General features: G+C 36.3%; 1 protein-coding gene across 1 annotated transcript in view; it reads right to left on the bottom strand.

Moving 5' to 3' along the window:
• The window catches only part of AIF (Apoptosis inducing factor), a 43,585-nt gene that overhangs the window by 7,626 nt on the left and 10,208 nt on the right, over positions 1–25,751 (bottom strand). The window contains exons 4-10 of the mRNA XM_083129558.1: positions 23,107–23,243; positions 21,780–21,910; positions 17,469–17,644; positions 14,742–14,927; positions 11,780–11,979; positions 7,688–7,828; positions 6,883–6,994 (exon numbers count right to left, since the gene is read on the bottom strand). Coding sequence (XP_082985684.1) covers positions 6,883–6,994; positions 7,688–7,828; positions 11,780–11,979; positions 14,742–14,927; positions 17,469–17,644; positions 21,780–21,910; positions 23,107–23,243 — 1,083 coding nt within the window. The remainder of the gene's footprint in view (positions 1–6,882; positions 6,995–7,687; positions 7,829–11,779; positions 11,980–14,741; positions 14,928–17,468; positions 17,645–21,779; positions 21,911–23,106; positions 23,244–25,751) is intronic.

The following is a 25,751-nucleotide window of genomic DNA, read 5'->3' as shown; positions in this document are numbered from 1 at the left end:
AATGTCGGATACAGCAAATTAAGAAACTTCACTTCTCAGAAGCTTAAAGTTTTTTTAATTGTTCTGCAATAACCTTTGCTTCTTCTTGCATCTTTTGTTGTTTGGCTTGTAAAGCACAGATCTCACTTGCTTTACGTTTCATTTCTTTCCTTTTGTTTTCTTTGTGATCACATTTCTTTCTCATCTTCTGCAATGCTTCTTCGTATCTAATACATGCACCTGTAACACTCTGGATCATATCTTTGCTTACTTCTACATTTGACACTCCTCCTACCACTTGCACCATCATAAACTTGATGAATAGCCACAACAGACTCTTCTTTCAAGTTTTCTATTAAAACCTGCTTATTTACAGAAAACCCACTTTCCACATATGCATTGTCATGTGATAAAATCAAAACCAACTTAACAGTGCTCCATAACTCAGAGAAGTCATCCTTGCCCTTCATGACACCTGTAAAAAAAGAATCTAGTGCATCAGTTTTGATTGAAAAGTTACAAAACTTCTCTCTCTCAATTCCTTTTTACTACTGACATTGTGCAACAATGTCTTCAACTGGCGAATTACTTTATCACCAGTTACAGCCTTCATTCTCTTTCTCCTGAGAAGTTCCTGTATCAGGTCTTCCATGCGATGAGCACATCACTTTGGAAACTGAGTCATTTGCTTCGAAACTAAACAACTGGCGGCTCTCATCAACCTGAACTTAAGGGGACTACCTTCCACAATCTTCTCTGTTGTTGGTTGCAAAAAAATTCTGCAGCTAGTAAAAAACATAAGCTTCTCCTTTTCATTCACCTCTTTAGCTTCCAAAGCAGCTTTGGCACCAATTCCAATATCAATCTTTGTCAAAGGAATCAAGTTGTCAGAATTTCTGACATCAATTTGCATTAATTTAAATTAAAACTATTTTTTGCATTGTTCAAGATATCACTTTTTATGAATCTGCCCATTACATCTCTAACAACACTTTCTAGGGAGTCATGAAGAAATGGGAACATAGGTTTGGGGGTTTGGAACATTGTCAAATATGTCATTCTGGCATATCTGTTGAGAAAACTATTTCACTACATGATATTAATGTAGATCTGCTGGTCCTACAAGTAATTCCATTTTACACATATGTGAGCTATTGAGGCATATAAAAATTCACGTGTCATGTCATGACTATAACAATAGTTGAACATGATCAAAAACTTAAAATATGAACAAGTATTTATGAACAGTACATAATTCATATATGGCACTAGTAAGTAAATATTTAAAATTCTGTTCTAAATGCAGTAAATACACAATCAACAATATTGTACACAAAAGATGGCAGAAAATAAATATTCCCCTAAAGAGGACACTCCATGTTTTTACTATTTTGTAAAAAAAAGAAGGAAGAAAAAACTTAAAACTACTCCGTAATAAGGGAAATCAGATGAACACTGGTTAACTTTAGACATCAGGTTATCTTTATTATGCATTTTCCACATCTTGAAATATATTTTCATCATGTAAAAGATCGAAATCGGTTAATTAAATTTTAAAAAGTGCAAAATTTATGAGGGTATACACTTGGTCACCAGCCCTGGAATCACATTTAAAAACAAGAAACAGACAAACAAATAGATATGAGTTCCTTGATGAAAGAGAAATGCTACAACATCTTGGATTATCCACAGACATGAGCATATTATAATCCCTCAGTTTTGCTTCATTGGGAACCATTAATCAATTACAAGATTTTCCCTGAGATTTCCCTGAGATTTGTATTTTTTTCAAATTCCCTGAGATTTCCAGGTTTTCAAGGTTTTCCAGGTGTGTGGGAACCCTGATGTAGGTCCTGACTAAGAAACAAAAATTTGCAAATAAACTCTTATCCTGTATTTAGGCCTGTATATTCAATAAAATGTGAATTAATTATTATTTTCAAATACAGTCCATTCCCTGAACATGCGCTAGAGTGATGCTGTGCCGCTAAAAATCTGCAAAATTTGTCGTGACTAAATCTCCCGTAAATTCAATGCCAAAAGTTGGACATCTCCCTCAAATTCATGGACTAAAGTTAGTCACCCTAATCTACAGCTTGAAGTGGGATACAATATGACTTTTATGCAATATCATGTTAACAAAGATAAATAAGAGTAGTTGTCCATAGTGTCAAGGCAATGTACAGTAGAGGACAACAATATCATCAGCAGTTCCAGGCAGTAGCCTGCCATTAATGTATGATATTGGTTTGCAGGCCATACGCCAACCCATGAAACGAACAGGGCATCTACCATGGGGAGTAAGTCTTCATTATTACAGTATGTGTCATCATGGTGTAATGCACAGACTGGCATTTAAACCTACTATTGGTAAAGAAAGTCTTCATGAATTAAGTAATGATAATGGTATAAGCTTAATTACTCTTGCAACCTCAAAGAATTTAATTGTGAAAAGTACCACTTTTAAACATAAAGATATCCATAAATATACCTGGTCTTCTCCAGATGGTAAAACTCATAATCAGATAGATCATATTCTCATTGATAAAAGAAGGCATACTAATATAATTGACGTTCGTTCACATAGAGGTGCTGGCTGTGCCAGTGACCATTATTTAGTAATTGCTAAATTAAGGGAAAGACTCTCGGTGATAAATCATAAGCAACAAAACCTAAAAGCTTAAAAACTTAATACAGGAAAATTTGCTGATGACAGAATTAAGAAAGATTACCAAATTTAATTGTCTAATAGATTTGATATTTTGCAGGATTTAAATGATGATGAAAGTATAATTGAAACAGACGTAAATAAGAATTAGGAGCACATACATAATGCAATAGAATCAGCAGCTAAAGAAAGTATAGGATACCATAAACCAAAAAAAAGTAAGCCGTGGTTTGATAATGAATGTCATAACCTAATAGAAATAAGAAATCAGGCTAGACTTAGGTGGTTAAATAACTCTGATGATGCAAACTTAAGCAATTATAATAGAATAAAGCGAGAAGTTAACCACATGTTTAGAAGTAAAAAAAGAGATTACTTGAAGAGTAAAATTAACGAAAATTGAAACAAACAGCAAAAATAAAAATATCAGAGATTTGTATAATGTTGTAAATGAATTTAGAAAGGGGTGGCAACCTAAAGTAAACTTGATAAAAGATAAAGACGGTGATTTTCTAGCTGACCCAAACAATATTCTAAATAGATGGAAGAACTACTTTTATGACCTTTTAAATGTTCATGTAGGAGATAAATCAGAAGTAAATGAAGTGCACACAGCAGAACCTTTAGTTCCAGAACCTAACTTCACTGAAGTTAAAGATGATATTTAAAGGCTAAAGAATAACAAAGCACGTGGCATTGATTTAATACCAGCTGAGTTAATTAAATATTTTGGAAATTCATTAATATGTCAAATTCATAAATTAATTTGTTTAATATGGAATAAAGAAGAAATCCCTCAACAGTGGAAAGAATCCATAATTGTTCCTGTGCTTACCTGACAAAATGGGCTTCGTAAACAAAAGGTTAAACGTAACAGATCAACAACAGATCAGATTTCTCACATCAGACAGACACTTGAGAAGAAGTGGGGAATATACCGGTAATCAAAATGTCCATCAGCTATTCATTGATTTTAAAAAAGCATATGATTCAGTTTTTCCCAGGGTGGGCCTCAGCTACTGGGCGGGTCGCAGGTGGCGGATAATGAAATACAGGAAAGGATAACAAGTGGAAATCTATGCTATTTTTCTTTGCAAAATATGTTTAAATATAAGAACGTTAGTAGGAACATAAAAATTAAAATATATACAACATTATTAAGACCCATAGTAATGTATGGTTCAAAAAGTTGGGTGATGTCGGTAAGAGAAGAAGATTGGTTGTCAAGGTGGGAAAGGAAAATACCGAGAAGGATATTTGGAGCGGTAAGAGATAAAGAGGGATGGAGAATGAGAACAAATATGGAAGTACAGGAATTGTTTAATCAGCCAGATATTGTAGTGAAGATCAAACAGGGTAGAATACGATGGGCTGGACATGTTCAGAGGATGGAATGCATGCGTTGTCGGAGAGAGGTAGTCAGGAAGGCCAAGGACCTACATGGACTGTAACATAAGTAAGTAGTAAGTATATGATTCAGTTAAAAGAGATAAATTATATAATATATTAGTAGAGTTTGGAATACCTAAGAAGCCAGTGAAACAGAAAGTAAAATTTGTGTGGATATTAATATGTCTGACAAATTTACAATTCATGATGGGTTAAAACAAGGAGATGCCTTATCTCCATTGTTCTTTAATTTTGCCTTAGAATACGCTGTTAGGAAGGTAAAAGAAACTAAAGAATGACTAAAATTAAACAGTGCGACTCAGTTGTTAGCATATGCAGATGATGTAGACTTATACAATTAAGAATAATGCTAAAATATTTTTCAAAACTGCTAAAGAGATAGGTTTGGAAGTTAGCAAAGAGAAAACTAAATATATGCTTACAGGCTGAAACCAAGTGTTAGGTAATAATCAAAATCTAATTATTGATAACAACTCATTTGAACCAGTTTCCAAATTCAAGTACTTAGGAACAATACTAACAAATGAAAATGATATTAAAGAAGAAATAAAGAGCATGTTACTTTTCTTTTCATAAAGTTTTGTCTTCTCGTTTAATATCTAAGAAACTAAGAGTTAAAATATACAAAACAGTAATTTTGCCTCTACTATTATATGGATGCGAAACTTGTTCCCTTACATTGAAAGAGGAACATAAATTGAGAGTATTTGAAAATAAGATACTTAGGAAAATATTTTGACCTAAAAGACATGAGGACACAGGTGAGTAGAGAAGGTTAAATAATTTAGAAATGCATAATTTGTATTCATGTCCAGATATTATTAGAACGATTAAATCAAGAAGACTTAGGTGGGCAGGCTATGTGGCACGAATGGGAGAGGAAAGAAGAGTTTACAGGATTCTTGTTGGGAAACCTCATGGTAAGACACATATAGGAAAACCAAGACAAAGATGGAGGGATAATGTTGAGATGCATCTAAAGGAAATCGGTAGGGATGGAAAAGAGTATATAGATCTTGCTCAGGATAGGGACAGATGGAAGGCCTGTGTTGCTGCAGCCATGAACCTTCAGGTTTAAGAAGGCTAGAGAGTTAGTTAGTTAGTTAGTCATCATGGAGAACTCAGATGCATGTTACAGGTGTGGACAAAAAAAATTAACGGGTTCTGTTGTTGCAGATCACTGTTACAATCAGTTTGTTCTTAGTCTACTTTATGTACAGATTGTCTAATCAGAATTGGACCTACAGTTTAAAGTTGGACCCCTTGATTACGAGGGCAAATCAAAAAGTTTTTGTGCCTATTTTTTTTCAGCCGAAATAATAAACATGTAGGGAAATCAAAATATAGGATTTGTTCTATATACCTTGCACTATTTTTCCACATAGTCACCACAACGGTTCAGGCATTTGTCCCATATCACACCACTAGTTTCGAGATGCCGCTGTTGTAGAATTCGCCGGTTGATCTTTAAACCACCGCAGGACAGCGGTCAATGCTTCCTCGCCGCAAATGAACCTCTATCCTGCCAGGAACTTCTTCAGTGAACTGAACACGTAGAAATCATTGGGGACGAGGTCTCGACTATATGGTGTATGCTCCAGAATCTCCTATTTTAAAGACTGAAGTCTGTCGATGGTCCTGTTTGCCACGTGGACAATGTTTTCCATTGTGAGCGAGGACATTGATTGTCATGAAGGTCTTCTCGGCCATTTTTTAACTCTCGACACCACCACCGCACACTTCTCAAAGCGAGACACTTGTCCCCATATGTCGGCAGCATTTCCCCATGGTCCCTTGCTCCATAGAAAACGAATAACAATTCGCTGCTCATACAATGTGGACGTGTTGAGTACTACAGCCATCTTTGCAAACTGAGAGCAGCACCGTGCTGCGGAGCAGCCGAGAGTTAACACTGGGCCATTCCAAGAAAAACCTATTGCATTGAATGCATATCTCGGTTTCTCACTCGCACTCATATTTCGGCTGAAAAAAAAAATAGGCGCAAAGACTTTTTGATTTGCTCTCGTACAAGGTGACAGTGTTAGCATTATGCCATCATGGAAAGTGCAAATTTTCTTGAAGGTGGAAACATGACACACCAGACACAGTTGGAAGTTGCCATTTGATCAAAAGAGGTTCAGTTCCGATATTCTGCTTCTTGACGACAATGTGAGAACCTACCGTAGTGCCAACAGTGGCTCATCTACAGGGTGTCCAAAAAGTAATGCAACCGAGACTCTGAAGGTACGTAACGTTTGTACAAAAAGCGATACAGACATGAAACTTAGACTGGGGATTAACTTTGTCTATGTGGAAATTTTTAAAACCAGAAAATCATGCTCTACATGAACAATCAGTATGCAGAAAAATTTAGTAAGGTGTAACAAAAAGTTTTTGTACAAAGTAGAAACGAACATGAATAAAAGACAGCTGTTGTGGAGTCTCTTGCAATAATTTTTGATGTGTATCAATGGTCTCTGTGGGTATTGATTTGAAAGAACAACAATAATTTTTTACACATTTTATGCATTACAGATGATTTATGGGGGTTATGACATTTTCATTAAAAAATACGTTCTTTTGAAACTACAAGGTGGACTGACAACATTGATCGTGTCAGAGAGCAGTACCAAGAGTGCCCGGTATTTGGCTATGTTATTTAATCAATTAGCAGAAGGGAAAAAAAGAAGAAGAAAACGATTTGAAATTTATCATATAAAAATTAACCTACCTATTTTTTTGTATGATAAATTTCAACTCTTTTATTGTTTACTCAGCCTTAATATATATATTTCTTAATAAACATAACTGAATGTTTATCATACCTGCTCCAGTCATATTTTCACCCGCTAATCTGCCTGATACTACAGCATGGTCATGATGCTCTACTCGGCGTCTTCCTAGTTTTATGTCATAAAAGCAGGCCACATCTCCTGCCTAAAAAATAAAAGAAGTTTGGATGTAAAATGGAATTAACATAACCCAAACATAGTAAATCAAGAAATGATACGTGTTCAATGTTAATACAACGTTTGGATTTTTTTCATACAACACCATTGCAAGGAAAAAGGTTTCTCTCTCATACACTTATTGAAAAATTAAAATTTTGTGCAAATATAAAATTTTCTTACATGCATGACAAAACTAAAATAAATGTGTGTTTATTTGTTATATGTACAATATCACATTAAGAAAAATAGTGAAAATGCCATCATTTTTGATACAACTTATTAGAAGGTTGTGAAAATTTCGACTTAGCAATGGTTTGAACCTAGGTTTTGGGTACATTGCCAATGCTTTACTACCTGGCCTAAGTGAAGCTCATGTTCGAACATAAAAAAAATAATTAAAATGCACAAAAATGTAAAATCCGAGAAAAATGTTATTGAGACCATGAAGATTAAATATAGTATAATGTATGAAAATGTACAACCCGGGAACATAAATTCAGGCTTCCATAACATTACTAATAGAGATTCAATGTAAACTTTATTATTTTAGCTATCCTTTCCATCCACAGTTCTCTTTGACAATCATCCGAGTATAGTAAGATGCCATGGTACCCTGGTAAAGAATTACTGCCCCAAATATAAAAAATAATTTTGTTAAAAAATAGGCTTTCTTACTTACCACCCAGAGATTCGACCGAGCCTCTAGTTCAGCATTCACCCTGTAACCACCATGTTCTTCATCAAGTTCTAAACCAGAGCTATACGCTAGTTCAGTGTTAGGCTCCAATCCAACTGCCACCACCACATGGTCCGCTATGATCTGCAAATATACTGAAGCCGTGTACATCACACTCAATACAAATAGCCAGGGGTGTTCAAAACTAAAAATAATTCAGGAACCACAATATTTATTTTTCAAATACAGGCTATGAAAGCCATGCATCAAACGAAGATAAATCTGCATGTGACCTTAAAACAGTTAATGTATTAATTCATGCAAGATTGGATTAAAAGTAATTAATTCTTGCACCAGAGTGCTCAACTGCTAACAGTATCAATAACTATGCAATACATTCTAATATATGGCTGACTCTTCTATATTGTTGCAGATTGTAAAACAGGGTGCCCACTTCCCGGTTTTCAAGATGAAATTTCCAAAAATCCAAGGGTAAAAGCCGATGTTTATCTATTTCAACCTTACATATTACAGCCTCATACCAACCACCATACACATACATACACAAATATATGAACAATATAAAGGGTCTGTGTGATTCCAGTGTATCCAAATATTCTAATTCAATTCAATTAAATGACATAGCCTACATTTAAAAATTTAAAGTGCGGAGTTTACATTTGCCATTTCATGTACTCAGACTCGAAATACATCTACAAACACAAGTCACAAATGTTAGTGCACGAAAAATTGTTAATTGCATGAGAATTTCGAACTAAAATTACCTAATGAACTTCAAGATATCGTATCTTGCAATAATTTTCCATCTGTCAGGTAGATTATTCTGCAAGGGACACTAACAAAGTAACAAATATAAAACATAAGCGAGTTACTAAAGATATATCCGCGAAACTTACTTGTAAATGTTCTATTAATTGGGAACTCTATGCTTTACTGTTAGGTTGACTTCCGGTTCTTCTTCTTGTTTCCTCGACTACCGCTAGGGGTGCTGGTGTAGCCATTTTGTCTGCTGCGTGTGATGGGTTTGAGCTGTTGTAATAGCGGGAGTCAAACATGATGAGCCTGACCACTGTCAATATTCAGCTTGTGTGGAAAGTGCATAATTGCATGTATCTCTTTGATTTTGGTGTCGATTAGGGTGTGTGATGTATGCCTGATTGAAACTTTTTGAATCCTGTGTTTATTGAACTTGAGGTGGGTTGCTAGCCCGGTAGTGGGTTGGGATTTTTTTTTGGCCGGTAAGTGCTGTTGTATACGCTCTTTGACAGATCTGATGGATCTGCCAATGTAGTGTGAGTTGCACTCACACTGGGCATCATATACACCTGGGTTGTCTAGTGGGGAAAGGAATGATCTCTTGTGTTTGCTTAGGGCACTGGCTATTTTGTTTGTTGGTTTGTGTGCGAGTTTTATGTCATATTGTTTCAAGGTCTTGGCTAGGCAGTTGGATGTAGTCTGGTGGTAAGGGAAGGCAATCCATTTAGCTTTATCACTGCTGGCTGGGTGGAATAGGTTAGGTTGTCGTACTTGCATTTCTGCTTTGCTGCACCATGTAGAGTTGATGTACTGTGTATCCATTTTGAAGTCCTATGTCCGTCACTATGGTAACTTCTTCCTTCAAATCTTCTTCACTTGAACAGTGCGAGAAAGCTCTTCTGTAGAAGTTAAGCCATACATTGGCTTTATGTTGGGTGGGTGGTCGGTTGGAAAGGGAGTGGATATACTGGTTCCCTGCCCCTGGTTTTCTATAGACCGTGGTGGTGAATTTGTTGTCCCTCCTTTTGATGGTGAGCTCTAGGAAGTTAATGATGCCTTGGTTTTCCTGTTCTATTGTAAATTTCAACCTGGGGTGAATGTTGCTAAGTTTTTCCATGAGTAGATCCATTTCCTCTTCCCTTTTGTAAATGACCAAGGTGTCATCTGCATATCTGCCATATCGTATGTATCGGAGTTCTGGTAAGTGAAGAATATATTTTTAAGCTAGGTGCATGACAATGTTTGCTATGGCAGCAGACAGGGGGTTGCCCATGACCAAACCTGTTGTTTATATGAAATACTTGTCTTGAAATTGAGAATAGTTGTGCCTGAGGAAGATTTCCAATAACCTGGATACCTCCTACACTTCCACTGGTGAGACCTTATTGGCAGACTTCCACTGGTGAGACCTTATTGGCAGAAAGCCCTCTTTCCACTGAGGTGAGGGCTAGGTCGATTGGGATGGACTTATACATGTCAACTAAACAAACCCAAGAGATAATTCCTTTCCCCACTAAACAACCCAGGTGTATATGATGCCCAGTGTGAGTGCAGCTCACACTACATTGACAGATCCATCAGATCTGTCAAAGAGCGTATACAACAGCACTTAGCGGACACAAAAATATCCCAACCCACTACCGGATTAGCAACGCACCTCAAGTTCAATAAACACAGGATCCAAAAAGTTTCAGTTAGGCACACATCACACACCCTAATAGACACCAAAATCAAAGAGATGCATGCAATTATGCACTTTCCACACGAGCTGAATATCGACAGTGGAGGGTGGCAGAGGCGACTGAAATTACTAGAACATTTACAAGTGAGTTTCGTGGATATATCTTTAGTAACTCGCTTATGTCTTATATTATCAACTGCATTGTTTATTCCCCTCAACATGAAAAGTAACAAAGATTGAGAGAATTCCGTTTCAATTTCCACACAGTTTTCTTTTTCCTCCTTGCTAAAAATAAAAGGCAAACTGTGAAAAACTTGCCTCAGGGCAATTATATTCAATGGAATTTGGATTAGTAAAAGTTTCAATTTTTCATGTCTATGGAGAAAAAACCATGGAGAATTTATGCAGAATACCCAGAGCCAATAATTCATGCACAATTTCTGGTGAGTAGCCAGCCAGTAAAATCCAGCTAGCAACAGTGCAAAATATATAATGGAATGTTTATTACTGTATTCCAATTTAATTATATAAGAGATACACAAAACACACAAACATGAAAAAACTTGTATTGTACTTGTTATTTTTTTAAAAAAAAAGTAATGGAGATTTCCATAAGTGAACTTGAATTATTAAAAAAAATAATTAGAAGTTGATTTGAAATTTTTCAGGCACAATGGCAACCAGGCACCCTACCCTGTATTTGTCTATCCCTGTAAATAGTGATTACATATATGGACATAAAAAACACATCAAAGGTGCTAATTTTTCACCAGTATGCTTCGAAGTAAATTCCTTGCAATTGGTTCTGCTAACAAGTACAAATACAATCATTTTATAAATAATAGCTATTAGGGTTAAGCTGATATCATTTTGAATGAATTACTTATACCATGGTACCAATACTCTTACCACTTGCGATACAATGCACACAAAGAAACATTCTTTCAAATTGAATTTAAAATGTAGAGTGCACAAAAGTCGAGTGTGATTATATGCAAGAAAATTATACACAATTCTGACTGGTTTTAGTGTAAATGGAACACGATTATATTATTGTACTGCCAACTACATCATTTTTCAGTGAGTTGACCATAAGTATTAATTACAAAAATAAATCTTACAAACAAACCACATCCAAGAGACGAAGTTTTGCTATGAAATGTTTGTAGATCCACAGAAGATAATCTTTCATTTAATTATTACAAGATTAGTTTTTTCACACCATATTCAACAACAAAAAATGGTGGGAACCAATATGAAATATTTATTGGCACTAAAAGAAGTAGTGACATAAAATTTACCGATTCTGATAACAAATATACTACCAATCCGATATAAAGTTGTGAATGTTCCACATATTTAACCACCTAACTGCAATAGGTTTTACACCTTAGAAAATGTACTGTTTAGACACTTTATGTCTCTATTTTAATTTAGGCAATAACAACAAAAAGGCAGAATCTTGCACTATATTACTTGCGATTTATACAAATACTGGATCAGTAAAATTACCAGCAATTTTACTGATAAACTGGGATCAGAAGAGGTCAAAAGAGTAGTGATTAAGCTTCCCTATCCCTAAATAAGAACAATGTACAATACAGTTTAGAGTAGAGCGGTTATGACAACTAACTTACCTCCTCCCCAGATTTTAACTTCAAAGCCACTTTCTTCCCACTGGGATTCACATCTTCAATCTTACACCCTGGTTTCACCTCGACTCCCTCAGCACGAACCTTTTCCATCGTCCAGAAACTCAAGTATTCCGGAAGAACTTTTCCCATGTTCCCACTCTCTGGGAAAATTTGGACAACTCGGAAGCCTTCAGAAACTTTTGCTGAAAGTTACAGACAGCAATTAAAGATCACAGAATGACTTCAGTTATCTTAATTCTTAAGCTTTCACATGATGAAAACACGTTGTATCAATAAAAGTTCGATAGCAGGGTGGAAAAAAAAAATCACGATTTTTATTCAGAAAATCATTTTTGACATTTTTTATTTAATTAACAGTTTGTGACTTTTTTAAAAAAGTAACATTGTAATGTTCAATTTTCATGATTTTTCTTAAAGGTGAGGTACGTTTTTTTAGCAAGTTTTGTAATGAAATTATGTGAAATGAACTGCAAAATATGAAATGAACTCTTAAACAAGAAATTTAGGGTTTACTTACTGACACGACACTTTCTGAAGTCTAAATTATCCTGCGAGTTTTGTAAATCATGGAAACCTGATTAATAATGGTGTAAATATTTAAGAAGCAAAAATGGACTCCTTTACACAGGAATAAACTTAATACTTTCACAACTACATAAAATGTGCTAATACATGGTTGATTGATTTACTTTATTTTACTTTGCTTTTTTGTGTTACTTTTGGCTAATTTGCAAAGATGGGGATGAGTGATGATATGATGAAATTGATGAATGGACCCTCGCAAATATCCATGCCCAGGCAGGGATTCAAACCTGGGACCCCTGGCATCATAGTGCAATGTGCTAACCACTCTGCCATGGGGTCCGGCTGCTAATACTTGGGAAATGTTTATTTTGTGTTTGTGAGTTATTGCAATTTGAAAATTGAAAAAATTGCCCAAAAACTGCTCACTACTGAAACTTTAAATACAATTTGCAAGAGATCTGTTTCAACTACAGGGCTGGGCATGGTCTCATTTCAAAGCTTATGAAGAGGGCTTTCACTTGATATACAACATGCTTGTTTTTTTTGTTTTTTTTGTTTTTTTTGCAAAAAACAAATTTTGAAAGTTGTTTCAAAATTGTATTTTACAATTTCCAAAAAACGAAATTTTCAAAAATTTTACACATATTTGTACACATCTACTGAAGGTTCAGTCAAAATTTTAAGGTGGTATATCTTTGGTATCATGAGTGAGAGACAGTTAAAGCTCAAGTGTGAGTCATCCCTTTCCTGCAGTGACTTGTTTATTCCTGCTCTCCTATGCTTCTTTGTCCAACTGGATCAGTTGTGGTGTAGCTGTCAGTGTGTGTACATCTCAGTTAACTTCCGTGCTGTGAATTGTTTTGAAACTTGCTTTATTAGTGTCTTTTTTAAAAAAATCTTGATATGGATGGCAAGAAATGGTCCATTTACTGTTGTAATCCTTTTGAAGAAAAAGGGACACTGGTGTAGTAAAGATCTGAGGAATGTGGCAGCTTGGACGATTTCTTTAAATTACGGAATTGAAAAAACATGAAAATTTGCACTTCCTGTAGACTGCAGTTGGGGAAGGAAAAGCAGGCTATCGTTCCAGAAAAAGAAAATCCTTCAGGGCCAGATGATAATGCTGGTCCCAGTTGCAGTAACCAAGATTCAGAATATATGGATGTTGATACAGGGTTCAGCTACTTGAATGCCTCTTTGATCTCTCTCAGTGAGTCTCCAGTGAGTAAGAAGAAACTGAAGAGTTCAAAAAGGTATTGCAGAGGAAAGATAAAACTGCAAATAAAAGTGAAAGGTTCATGATTTTGTCTATTTTGCCCAAAAGTTGGTCATGTGGAAAAATCGAAAAGGAGTTTGGTGTTAGTAATTACATAGCAAGGAAAGAAAAAAAAACTTGTCGAAGAGAAGGGAATTTTGTCCTCACCTGGCCCCAGACCTGGAAAAACTTTGCCAGAAGAAACAGCCTCATTAGTTAAAGATTTTTGCTGCAGTGATGAAGTTTGCAGGCAAATGCCTGGCAAGAAAGACTATGTTTCCATGAGGGTCACAGATGGTAAACATATCCACATTCAAAAATGAATGATCCTGGGAAATCTGAGAGAAATATTCAGACTTTTAAAATCTAAATACCTGCTACTTAAGACTGGGTTTTCAAAATATGTAAAATTAAGACCAAAGAGTTGCATAATAGCAGGAGCCAGTGGTACCCACACTGTATGTGTTTGTACCACTCATCAAAATGTTAAACTAATGATAGCTGGAGTTGGTATGTATGCCTCTGTATTTATAATGTGGTTAGGTATGTAAAATATGTTTTTATAATGTGGTTAGGTATGTAAAATATGTTAACTTAAATCATTGCATGGTCTTGAAAGGAATTCACTTTTCATATGATACCAAAGAGATATCACCTTGAAATTTTGATTGAACCTTCAGTAGATGTGTACCAATATGCGTAAAATTTTTGAAAATTTAGTTTTAAGGAAATTGTAAAATAATGTATGACATGTAAAAATAATCGAAATTAACCGATATTTGTGTGGAATCCATAGTTTTCAGGGTCGCTAAGATGAATAGTGACACTCACAATGCCGTTCAACTCCAAGACACCCCTGGCACCCCTAGGTGGGGGTGGGAAGGGGGGGGGTGACGTAAAAATAATCGAAATTAACCGATATTAGTGTGGAATCCATAGTTTTCGGGGTCGCTAAGATGGATCGTGACACTCCCAATGTCGTTCAACTTCAAGTTCATTTTACACTATTGTTAGAATTCATTATTTTCCTGTCTAATAGAAGACTGGGATAAACCAATAAACCTGGGTAACGGGAGGCAATAAGCTAGTTTACCATAAAAATCTACAGGGCAAATATCATTTTCTTCATTCTTGACATACAAATGCAAAAACAAAATCACTTACTTCTTCTGCCAAGAGCGCAAGCCAATTCACTTCCTAAAAATCCACCTCCAACAACAGCTACCGTTTTTGATTTCTCAACAATTTCACTGAGTTCTTGGAAGTCAGGTATTCCCCTGTAGAATGTAACAGATTCACTCACACTTTCATCAACATCTTCAAAAACTGGCAAACTTCTTGGTGATCCCCCTGCATAAACAAGAAAGGGAAACATTGGTATTACATTCAACACTCAGATTACTGAAAACTGATAACACTTTGGATTACTAACATCAGTCATTGTGACTGCAATAGTTTTTCTTGTATGTACGCATTGCTTGCATGATAGAATTATTTTCCTGTAGTTTACGGTTATTACAAGCATAAGAAAACAGTTTTTTCTTTGTGACGTTTCAGGAGAACACACGCTCCTTTCATCAGACATTTATTTTCATTTTGACTAAAGATACAGTTATAACAATGGTTAGTAATTTTTAAACAAAAAGAATCCCTTATATAATGGATGTTGTCAATGTTACATTGTTGTAATATAGCAACTTAACTGTGAAAAAAGCAGTCTATTTTATTTTTATTTTAGAATTTTTTAAATTATGAATCCCAAATATCATCAGGTAATTCAAATTCATCATTGTTTTCACAAAGTCTCTTGATGTTTTCTGTTACATTAAATTTTAAAGATGGTGGCTTACTCCATTTGTGAAAAAGAAAACTCCACACTGGATCTATGTTACCATTTTCATTATTTAATTTATTCCAGTGTTCTTCTGCAATGAACGAGGCTTCCCAGACATTCAACTCTGTGTTTCCCGTTAATCTTTTTAAAACCCTTCTCTTTTTAATCAAATGCTTCTCTTCGATGATATGAGTTGACAAACCTGTTCTTGGGTTTAGATTTATAATGTCCAAATCATGTTCGTGCCATCTTATTGCCATTTTCCTTGCTGTTTGTCCCACATAATCTTTTGAACATGAACAACTTATATTATATATTCCTGTGGTTTCCACATCTGGTAGCGAGTTTCTCATTTTGAATTCATTAAATGTACATTCCAAACTTCTTGGTGCTTTAAAAACAATTTTGAAATTAAAACTTTTAAAAATAAAAATAAAATAGACTGCTTTTTTCACAGTTAAGTTGCTATATTACAACAATGTAACATTGACAACATCCATTATATAACGGATTCTTTTTGTTTAAAAATTACTAACCATTGTTATAACTGTATCTTTAGTCAAAATGAAAATAAATGACTGCAATGTTTCATCGGACTTAGAAATTAAAAATTTACAAATTTATCCTAACAAAACTGTTGAATTTATTTTTGATTGATTGATTTGCTTCATTTTATTTTGCTTCTTGTGCCAATTTCGGCTAATTTTGCGAAGATGGGAATGAGTGATGACATGATGAAACTGATGAATGGACATGCACAAACATCCATGCCCAGACCAGGATTCGAACCCGGGACCCTTGGCATATTTGAATTTACTTTGTTCAGAGTCAATACTTCAGATGAATAAAGAGATATTGCAGGTATATTTACTCAAGTATATGGCAGATGTTAGCTGTACCTTGAAATTATGAATAATATAAATAATTAAAGAAAATAAATGTCAGTTGGTTTCAAAGGACATGCAAAAAATGTTACTCGAAATATGAATAGCTAATTATGGTGGTCAAAATGACATTTTGTAGTAATTATAGGTAGAAGGGGAAAGTCTCCCACAATTTCTTGTAATTACTTTCTAAAATTTGCATCTACATCAACACTACATTTCAGAAAATATCTGTAAAGATTTAGTGCCCAGAAAAATTATAATTTATTTCAAGAGTGTATATATGCTGACATGCTGTGTATTTGAGTAATATTGAGTATTATTGTATTATTTACATTTGTTGTGGATTATGAAAGCAATTCTCTCAAAAAATGCTGCAAAAAAAGAAGACAGGCTAACACTAGTGTTTTATTTCAGTTAATTTTGTTCAAGGGAATTCTGCTTTAAAAAAAAAATATATATATTTTCCAGTACTGACTTCTTCAGAAAATTCCACCCTTGAGGGATTGAAGATGGTTCAGTAGAACTATACAGGTTAGAATAAAAATATAACTGTGGAACCATGATCATGCATTTTTCAAGGGACTGTGGGAAAAAATTAAAGTACAGGAAAATATATAATCCAGGAAAATTTTATAAACATCTTGCTTCTCTGGGGGCAGAAAAGTAAAATGTATACAGTGAGAAAATATAATATCTAGAAATGCAAAATAGGGATTTCACTTTTCTACACTACAACCATACAACATCAATCCACCCATTATTCTATGAAATATTTTTAGATTCAATTATGAGATAGTCAGAATACTAAAATGACTACCACTGACTACAAAATACAATTAAATAAAAATTGTGCATTTTACACACTCTAGAGGATACTCCAACTCCAGAATATCATAAGTGATAAGATTGATTGATTGACTTGCTTTATTTTACTTCGCTTTGGTGTCACTTTTGGCTAATTTGTGAAGATGTGGATGAGTGATGAATGGAGACTCACAAACATCCATGCCCAGGTCGGGAAGCGAACCTGAGACCCTGACGTAGTAGCGAATAAGTGATAAGAAAATGGTAGGATTTTCTACTATATTAAAGTACACACACCGTAAAAAAGAACATGATTTCAGAACATTTCAAACAAAATTATATGATTGTATATTACTAAAATTTTACCTGTGGCTATAAGGCATTTTTCGTAACTAATTTCATAACCATCATCTAAGTACGCTTTCTTGTCCAGCACATCTATGCTACAGACTTTCCATCCACGTGCAACAGCCACACCTCCGTTGGATTTATTTAGCAACTGGTCTGTTTCGCAGTAAAATTCATTTGGTTCAAAAAACACACTGCAATGAATAGATATTATGATATTGTGAAATATCAGGTTCAACATAATGACATTTACTTTTACTTATAAACATCCAGATATTTGCTTCATCAAACTGCTACTGATTATTAAATTCAAATCAATCTCCCCTGATAAATGATACTGTGGTATAACAGTGTCAAACCATGACCTACTATGGTAATAAACTTATTAACCCTTAAACGACGGCCCATCACCTATAGGTGACAAGTTGCTTTTGCATGTAGTATCTGACTTTTTGGACATACTGTGACTCTGATTATGTTTGGATATACATGTTTTGAGTGAGCTCTGCATGAGTCATGAGGTATGTGATGAACAATGAGCAAGGTTTAATATCATTTTGGTTATCTGGGATATGCATAGGCATAGGCTTAGGCTCTTCTAGCAAGGGAATGAACACACTAAAATAATCTTCCGGCTTCCCTTTTCACATGTCAGTGGTAATGGGCTGGCAGCCAAGTCGCATGCCGGGGGGGTTCAAAGTCGCTGAGAGGAGTCACAAAGCTGGAACAAAATATTTTACGATACCTTTGTTCATTTCCAAACAGCCATCAGCATGTCTGAAGAGTGTTTTCCAGTCTCTCCTCAGCAGCCATGCTATGCTATTTTTGGCTTCAATGACGTGTTTTTCCAGGCCACGGGAGAAGAAAGGAGGGGAGGGGATGGTGGCTGTCTTTTCAGGAAGGCTTTTTGAAGGGCGAATTAGTTGTCTCTGCAGCGTTACAAGTGGTCGTATGTGCTTTTGCTTGGTGAACTGTTTGTGTGCTCTTGTGTGTGATTTTTATATAGATCAGTGGCAGACTGTGTGCTCATGTCTCATGTGTTGTGCCGGTTTTCCATTTCTTTCCCCTCCAACATGAGTACAGGTGTGTAAGATGGCAAGAAGACCCGGGTTGTCACTAAGTGATATTGATGAAGAGTTGCGTGCATTAGATACGGATTTGGAACCAGACGATGACAACAATGCAGACCTCACAGCGTTGAGTAATGACAACTCTGACAACGATACAGGGACGGCTTCAGACAGTGACAGTGATTCTGAACCTGATGACCTGACATAGCGAAAACCAACTGGACGGGACCGACTGATTACTGCTTTACAGTAAAAGGTAACCACGGTGTGACTGCCCCCATGGATGCCAATTCATCCTCCCTGGACTTCTTCAGACTTTTGTTTACGAACTTACTTTTCAATCTACTGGTGGTGGGATACCAAAGATATACCAGCATGTTGCAAAACATGGGACAAGTAGACCAGCAACTCCCTTTACAACTCACAAATTCTTTATCTTCTTTTCCATTCTATTGGCAATGGGACATCATAAGCTGGACAGAATAACTGACTATTGGACATGTGATGGAATATTTTCAGCCTCTTGGTTCAGACAAGCTATCACCCGAGGACGCTTTTTACATGAGCTATCACCCGAGGATGGTTCTTACATTTCCTCAGGTTAATTCATTTAGAGGACAATTCCAAACACCAAGAGACCGAAATGCGAGAGACTATGATAGGTTGTGGAAGATCAGACGTTTCTTTGATGGAATCAAGGACAAATTCAGCAGGCATTACGTTCCTACGGAACATATATCCATTGATGAAGTCATGGTTTTGTTCAAAGCAAGGGTGATCTTCAAACAGTATATCCCGAAGACGCACAAACGATTTGGAATAAAGATATTTTAAATCAGTGACGATGACAGGCAGCAAAGGACACAGACACATCAGCTAGTCATTGACCTGACACAGGTGAGAAATGTTGGTCATAAATTGTTTATGGACAACAATTTCTCATCTCCTGCATTATACAATGAACTAGCAACTCTTGGAATCCAGTGCTGCGGTACTGTGAATCCAAATCGACGAGGTTTGAACCCCTCCTTACACCAAAGCACATATGTCTCACAAAAGGAGATATTTGTGCTTTTGTGAAAGGAGGTTTGACAGTGACCTGTTGGAAGGACAAACGAGACGTATACACGTTGACAAATATGCATCCACCACCAGTAGATGGAAATTTCATAGGTAACAATGGCAATGCTATCAAGCCTGCCATTGTTGTCGACTATAACGAGTCCATGGGTTACATTGACAAATCAGACCAGATGCATACTCCACACAAAGACGGACTCGAAAATGGGCCAATGAACTGTTTATGCACTTACTGGACAAGACTGTTCTGAATACGTATGTGATGTGCCGACTGTTCCACACGAATGTATCACACCGAAACTTCAAATTGTCCCTTATAGGTCTTCTCTTGGTGGAGGGGAAGAGGGGAATCTCCACCGAGCCCTTCCAGGACCCCTCCACACGCCCATGGAAGCTTCTGGGAGGCAGAGGTGCACAGAGAAAAACATAAGAAAAACAACACATTATGTTGCCCAGAATGTAACATAAACCTCTGTGAACTCTGCTTCCGAAAATTCCATTCCCGCTAGGAGGAGGAGCTGGAAGTGACCCTACACGGCAGCCAGGTGGGGTCAACGTAAGATGAAAATTAATTCTTTGTAGCTTATATTTTTTGCTTCACATTGGAAAATATTTTTTTTTCTCGAAAAGTATCTTGAAAATATTTGCATGATTTTTTCTACGATAATGTCAAACATATCAGGCAATGTGCAGGTACAATTTTGCACAATTACGTCCCGGTGCTGCCGAATGGGGGACCTGCGATTTTCAGATTTGGTATAATAATTCCATTTTTTCTTCTTCTTCTTCTTCTTCTTCTTCTTGTAACTGATAATGGAAAATTTTGTTTTTATGTCATAGGCTTATAGCCCCATGTGTACTGAACAAAACGAGCTATAATTTGTAACTCCAGTGTTCTTAGTTCCATAGTTAAAAAAAATAATGTATGTGCGCCGAATTTCCCGCTGAAAAAAACTCAGGTGCTTCGCGTTGGAGATTTTTATTTTCTCAGAAAGTATCTTGAATATTTGCGTGATTTTTTGTACGATAATGCCAAACATATCACTCTATGTGCAGGTATAATTTTACACATTTACGTCCTGGTGCCGCGATTTTCAAATTTGGTAAAAAAAAATCAATTTTTCTTTCTTCTAAAATTTGGTTTTTATGTCATAGGCTTATAGCCCCGTGTGTGCTGAATAAAACGAGCTATAATTTGTAACTCTAGAGTTCTTAGTTCCAGAGATATAAAAAATTATGTAAAAGCATGCGAAAATTTAAAATTTGCGCTGAAAACGCCTTGGTCGTTCTTGCGTTTTCCGGCAAAACTCGCTTCGTCGTCTAAGGGTTAATAGTAGCTTATCTGGCGATGTTGACTAAAGCAAGTGTTCTTGGGTTACGAGCTACCTTAAATCTGCATTACCTTTAGGAAGCTGACGCCAGGAAGCTAACCTGGCTGGTACCGCAAGAACACTTGTTTCAAATGAATTTGCAGTTTTTAAAACTTGAAAGTTATGCACATAAAATTTATGAAATGTATTTCACAGAGAAAATTTTATTTACTTGAAATTCTGTGATTTCTTATGTTAACACATTCAATATACACTTTTTCTGCGATAGAGCACATTAAGAATCTCAATATTGCATCCAATCACCATTGGACCTCATCACAAAGAATAAAAATAGGGGTTGACTTTCAATTACATGGTTGTTAAAAGGTTTGGTACACTCCGGATGACATTTCCACGAACATACTTAGTCTGTCTTGGAGTTCGTAATTAAGATCCTTTTTAAAATTCTCATGCTAATGAAAAGAGGAAGCACTTATTTTTCTGCAAAATTATATTTACCCCAATTTTATAAAGTTAGACTAGAATTTTGAAAGAACTTAAACATTTCTTCAATCGACAAATTTGAATCATTACAACAAAACTGGGTAAGTGTTCCAAAACACAAACGTATTTCTGAATCAAATGCAACTAATCTCATTAAACCTAATTAAAAATTAAAGTGACACTTTTGCAAATTATAATATTGGTTGTCAAACTTCCTTCAATTTAATTAGAAAATGAGAAATTTCTAAACTGTGAAATTTATCACATGGAATCACATGAAAAATATTATTTCAAATGTCCCTTACTGACAATCCATAAATCTGGCAAATCTACAGGTAAAAAAAGAGAATGAAAATCACGCTTACCTCCTTTCCTTCCCATTCCACTGTTTAAACTTCAGATTCTTTACTGCATCTTTATCATCGCTGTACCACAGCTCCTTAGATAACGGAGGTCTCATATATGGAAAGTTCTCCTCATCACTTATAACCAAAACCTGCAAAATATAAAACAGTTTCTCCTGAGAAAAATCTGCATTCATACCACTAGTTTCAGGTAAGATTTTTCATTATTTCGACACAAACTGAAACGTTCAGATCTCACATGAAACTGGAACTCCAATTTAAAAAAGAATATCTGTACTTAAAAACAAAGCTTATTTCATAACCCTTGAATCTATAGCCATTAAGGGTGCTTGCCTATCTCCCAACTGCCAGTTTCCCTCCCACAATCCTACCTAGAGGTGTGGAGTTTTTCAACCGGTAATGGGGTGACGTGGGGTCAGCACGTCGAATCCCCAGCCATTATAGGAGATTTTCCAGACCGGGTTACGCTACTCACTTGTATCTCCCCAATTTCCCCACAATGGTGGGTTGCCACCGGTTCTATATTTCACATTTATATTACTTTGATTGTAAACTTGGAAAATCCAGTAAATTAATATTTACGCTGAAATCTTTCCGTTAGCCCTTTTCTTTGTGTCTGAGAGACACAAAATTCCCTGCATATGGTTAAATTGATTGATAGTAAGCAACACTGCTACTTTCCGAACACTTACTTCGGCTGTACTTCCGGCCATGAAGCAGGACTTCAACTCAAATGAGTGTGCCACTTTTTGTGAACAGAAGTGTACCAGATGACTCCAAATCAAGAGAGTCTGCTTATTTAGGTATGCACTTTTAAGAAAAGCAGTGCATTGAGGTTATAGTGGAACCTCGATTTTACGTTTTTCAGGGGACCAAGCTGAAAAAATAAAATCCAGGAAAATGTGAAATGGAGGGACATTTTATAACATTTTGCTATGGTGGAACCATTAAGACTGAATGTATAATGTGGGAAAATGTAAAATTCAGGAACACAAAACCAAGGTTCCAATGATCATGGTTAAATCTGTAAATATTATAACAAAATGGCAGAATATTGCACTCATAAGCTATTTATAGACACATCGGATGGGTCAAATTTTTGGTAATTTCACATTAAAACGCATATATCAGTCGATACATAAGAGTACCAATTAATCTGTCCCTTCCCTAAAAATTTATATTACAACTAAGTTTTTTCTCTATCTCTCTTGTTCATAAAATTACATCTGACATAATGTACAGGGTGTTAGAAAAAAGGTAACTGAAACTCAGCACTCAAACAATGTTCGGTTACCTTTTTCTGAAACACCCCATGTAAGGTACAAACCTTTGCTGTTGGGTCCCTTGATTTGATAGCTCTGAAGGCAGCGAACGAAGCTGTCCCGCCTCCAATTAGAAGATATGGTACAATTGATGGAATATCAGATGAATTTTTTGGTATTTTATGGATAATGCGTTTCTTCTCTGGGGATAGAAAAAAAAAGGATTTCAAGAACACATATAAATAAGAATGCCATGAAACTCAAAGTGGGATGGAGATTTAATAGTGGCAACACTGCTGTATATACACCATGAAACGGAACCTATGTTTCTTACTTATACCACACGTTACTTTGATACCTTGCCTACTCATCCCTCCAGCATTAGGCGCATGCACAGTGGTAAGAGGAATAGAGTATCGTTGGAGTTGGTGGTATAAAGTTGTGTAGTCAGAACCCCGCTAATGCGAAAGTTATGGTGATTCTCATGTACGACTGTGATGGTGTTATCATAACACACCATACCTCAAGGCCAGACCATCAATGTGCAGTATTACTGTTCATTTTTGGAACATAACCTGCAGCCTACGTTGCAAAAGAAGAGGCGACACTTTCTGCTGAATCCTCCCATCATTTTGCAGGACAATGCTTGGGTGCATGTGGCTGATTTGTTAGCTCGATGGGGTTGGCAGGTGCTCTACCAGACCCTGTGACTTTGATTTGATCCCTAAGATGAAGGAACCACTTCGTGGCATTCTCTTCCGAACTGTTCCATAGATTTTTCAGGCAATTGACTGCTCCATTTGAACCATCAACAGAACAGGCACGGTTACATGTATACTACAACCTCCACATCGCTGGAAATGGGTCATACACAATGCAGGTGACTACATTGAAAGGCTGTAAAAGTTTCACAGAGGTATCTCTTTTGTATCATTTGCAAATAAATAGTTGGCACTCTTTAAATCTCCAACCCACATACATGTTTGCAATTCAACATTCATTTCACTTACTAATACCTCGCCATCACAGACGTGATAACTTGGATGATAGCAAAGGCAAGAGAAGATACAAGCACTGGCTCATATTAGAAGCTGAATATTCAACCTGCATAATACTGCAGTGTTGCCAAACCAGATGTGCATAAAAGGGCTAAGTTACACCTTAAATGTAGCTAGGTTTTCGAAGGCATGATAAACGTCCTCCTAGCTAAGGTAACTTTAGGCATCAAAGTGGCAGGGGAAGGCTGGGCTACTGACATTAATTTTAAACTGATGACAATTTATTCTGAAATAGCTCAAGTCCAGCTTAGGCACACACTTACTTCCTTTTTCATTTCTGAAGCTTTCACAACACTTCCTCAGGAGTTGAGACAAGAATAGTAGTAAAAGTTGAAAACATGAAAAGGGTAATATTACATATTATAAAGGTTTCAATTGGAAGGTAAAAAGCAATACAACAGGCCCTGTCACTTGCTCCCTACTCCATCTCAGGCTGGCAACTGTTAGATATCAAGAAGAAGATACTGTTGACACAAATTTATTGACAGTATAGTACAAAAAGGGCTAGACGTGGAGCTACATTTACCCCTGTGGAGCTAAAATACTTCTTGAGGATTAAGAAATTTCAAGAGCCAAACGAGTGTGGAAAAGAGCCAAATCTGGCTCCAAAAGAGTTCAACTGGCAACAGTGGTTATAAATGTATAGCATGTGCACGTCGGAGTTTCATTTAACCAACAGCAAATTACTGCCATACATTTCAGTTTTTCACTTCAGATTCATCATATTTCTTACAACACTCGTATCTTTGTTATTTTACATCACTTTTTTTGAAACTTCTAGTCAACCCTTTCCGGAGGAGCCTGAATACAGTTTTCCCAAGGAGTTTTTATTTCTGTTTTTCAAAAAAAAAACATAGAAAATATGTTAAGTGTGTTATTAAATAACATTTTTTTCTGAAATGTACAACACGTCTTCTTTCAACACATATACAGGGTGATTCAAAAGTCCCAGGACACCATTTTTTTCTCTGAAACTGATGTGTTAATGGCAGATCCAACTTCACCTGGGTACATTGGGGTAAGGGGCCCACGTGTGAGGGTGCTTCTGGGACATGACCGCCATATTGGATAGAGGTCTATTTCCTTCAAATGGCAAGGGGGTCATGTGGGGGTATCAAAACACATTAGAATTTTCCAAGAAATGCAATGCTATAATTAGTTTTGTGATAGCTGTAACGGTACAAAAGTTATTGACACTGAAAGTTGCCACATCTGTTTGTTGCAGGTAACGAATGATGGCACTAACACTGTTTGAGAGGATTGGGGTGATCCTGACAGCTGAGGAACACAGCAGTCATGTCATAATCCCTAAAAGGGCTCCAATTTCTCACAGCACCGTCGTGTCTTTGATTGCCTTTTCGTGAAACAGGAAGTGTGGCAGACAAGCCCCGCAGTGGCCTTTCAAAATTTCACACCTCGAAAAGCAGGTTCGACACAATGAGAACCACATTGAGCACATCCTGTAGGACATATAGTGAAGGACATTTAGTGGAACCACAAGCAAAAAAGCCTGTACAGACCCGTGACCCCTGTGCACCATACTCCCTCGAGGAGGGGAGGGGCAGAGTGGAGCATGCTTCCTTATGGCCAGAGTTGAACAGAAGGTCGAGGTGCACGGAGACTCTTCGTGGAAGGTTCTTTTGGCATCTTTC

The sequence above is a fragment of the Lepisma saccharinum genome, chromosome 10 (genome assembly GCF_977018435.1).
Source record: "Lepisma saccharinum chromosome 10, izLepSacc3.1, whole genome shotgun sequence".
NCBI lineage: Eukaryota > Metazoa > Arthropoda > Insecta > Zygentoma > Lepismatidae > Lepisma > Lepisma saccharinum.
This window is presented reverse-complemented; position numbering and strand designations above follow the sequence as displayed.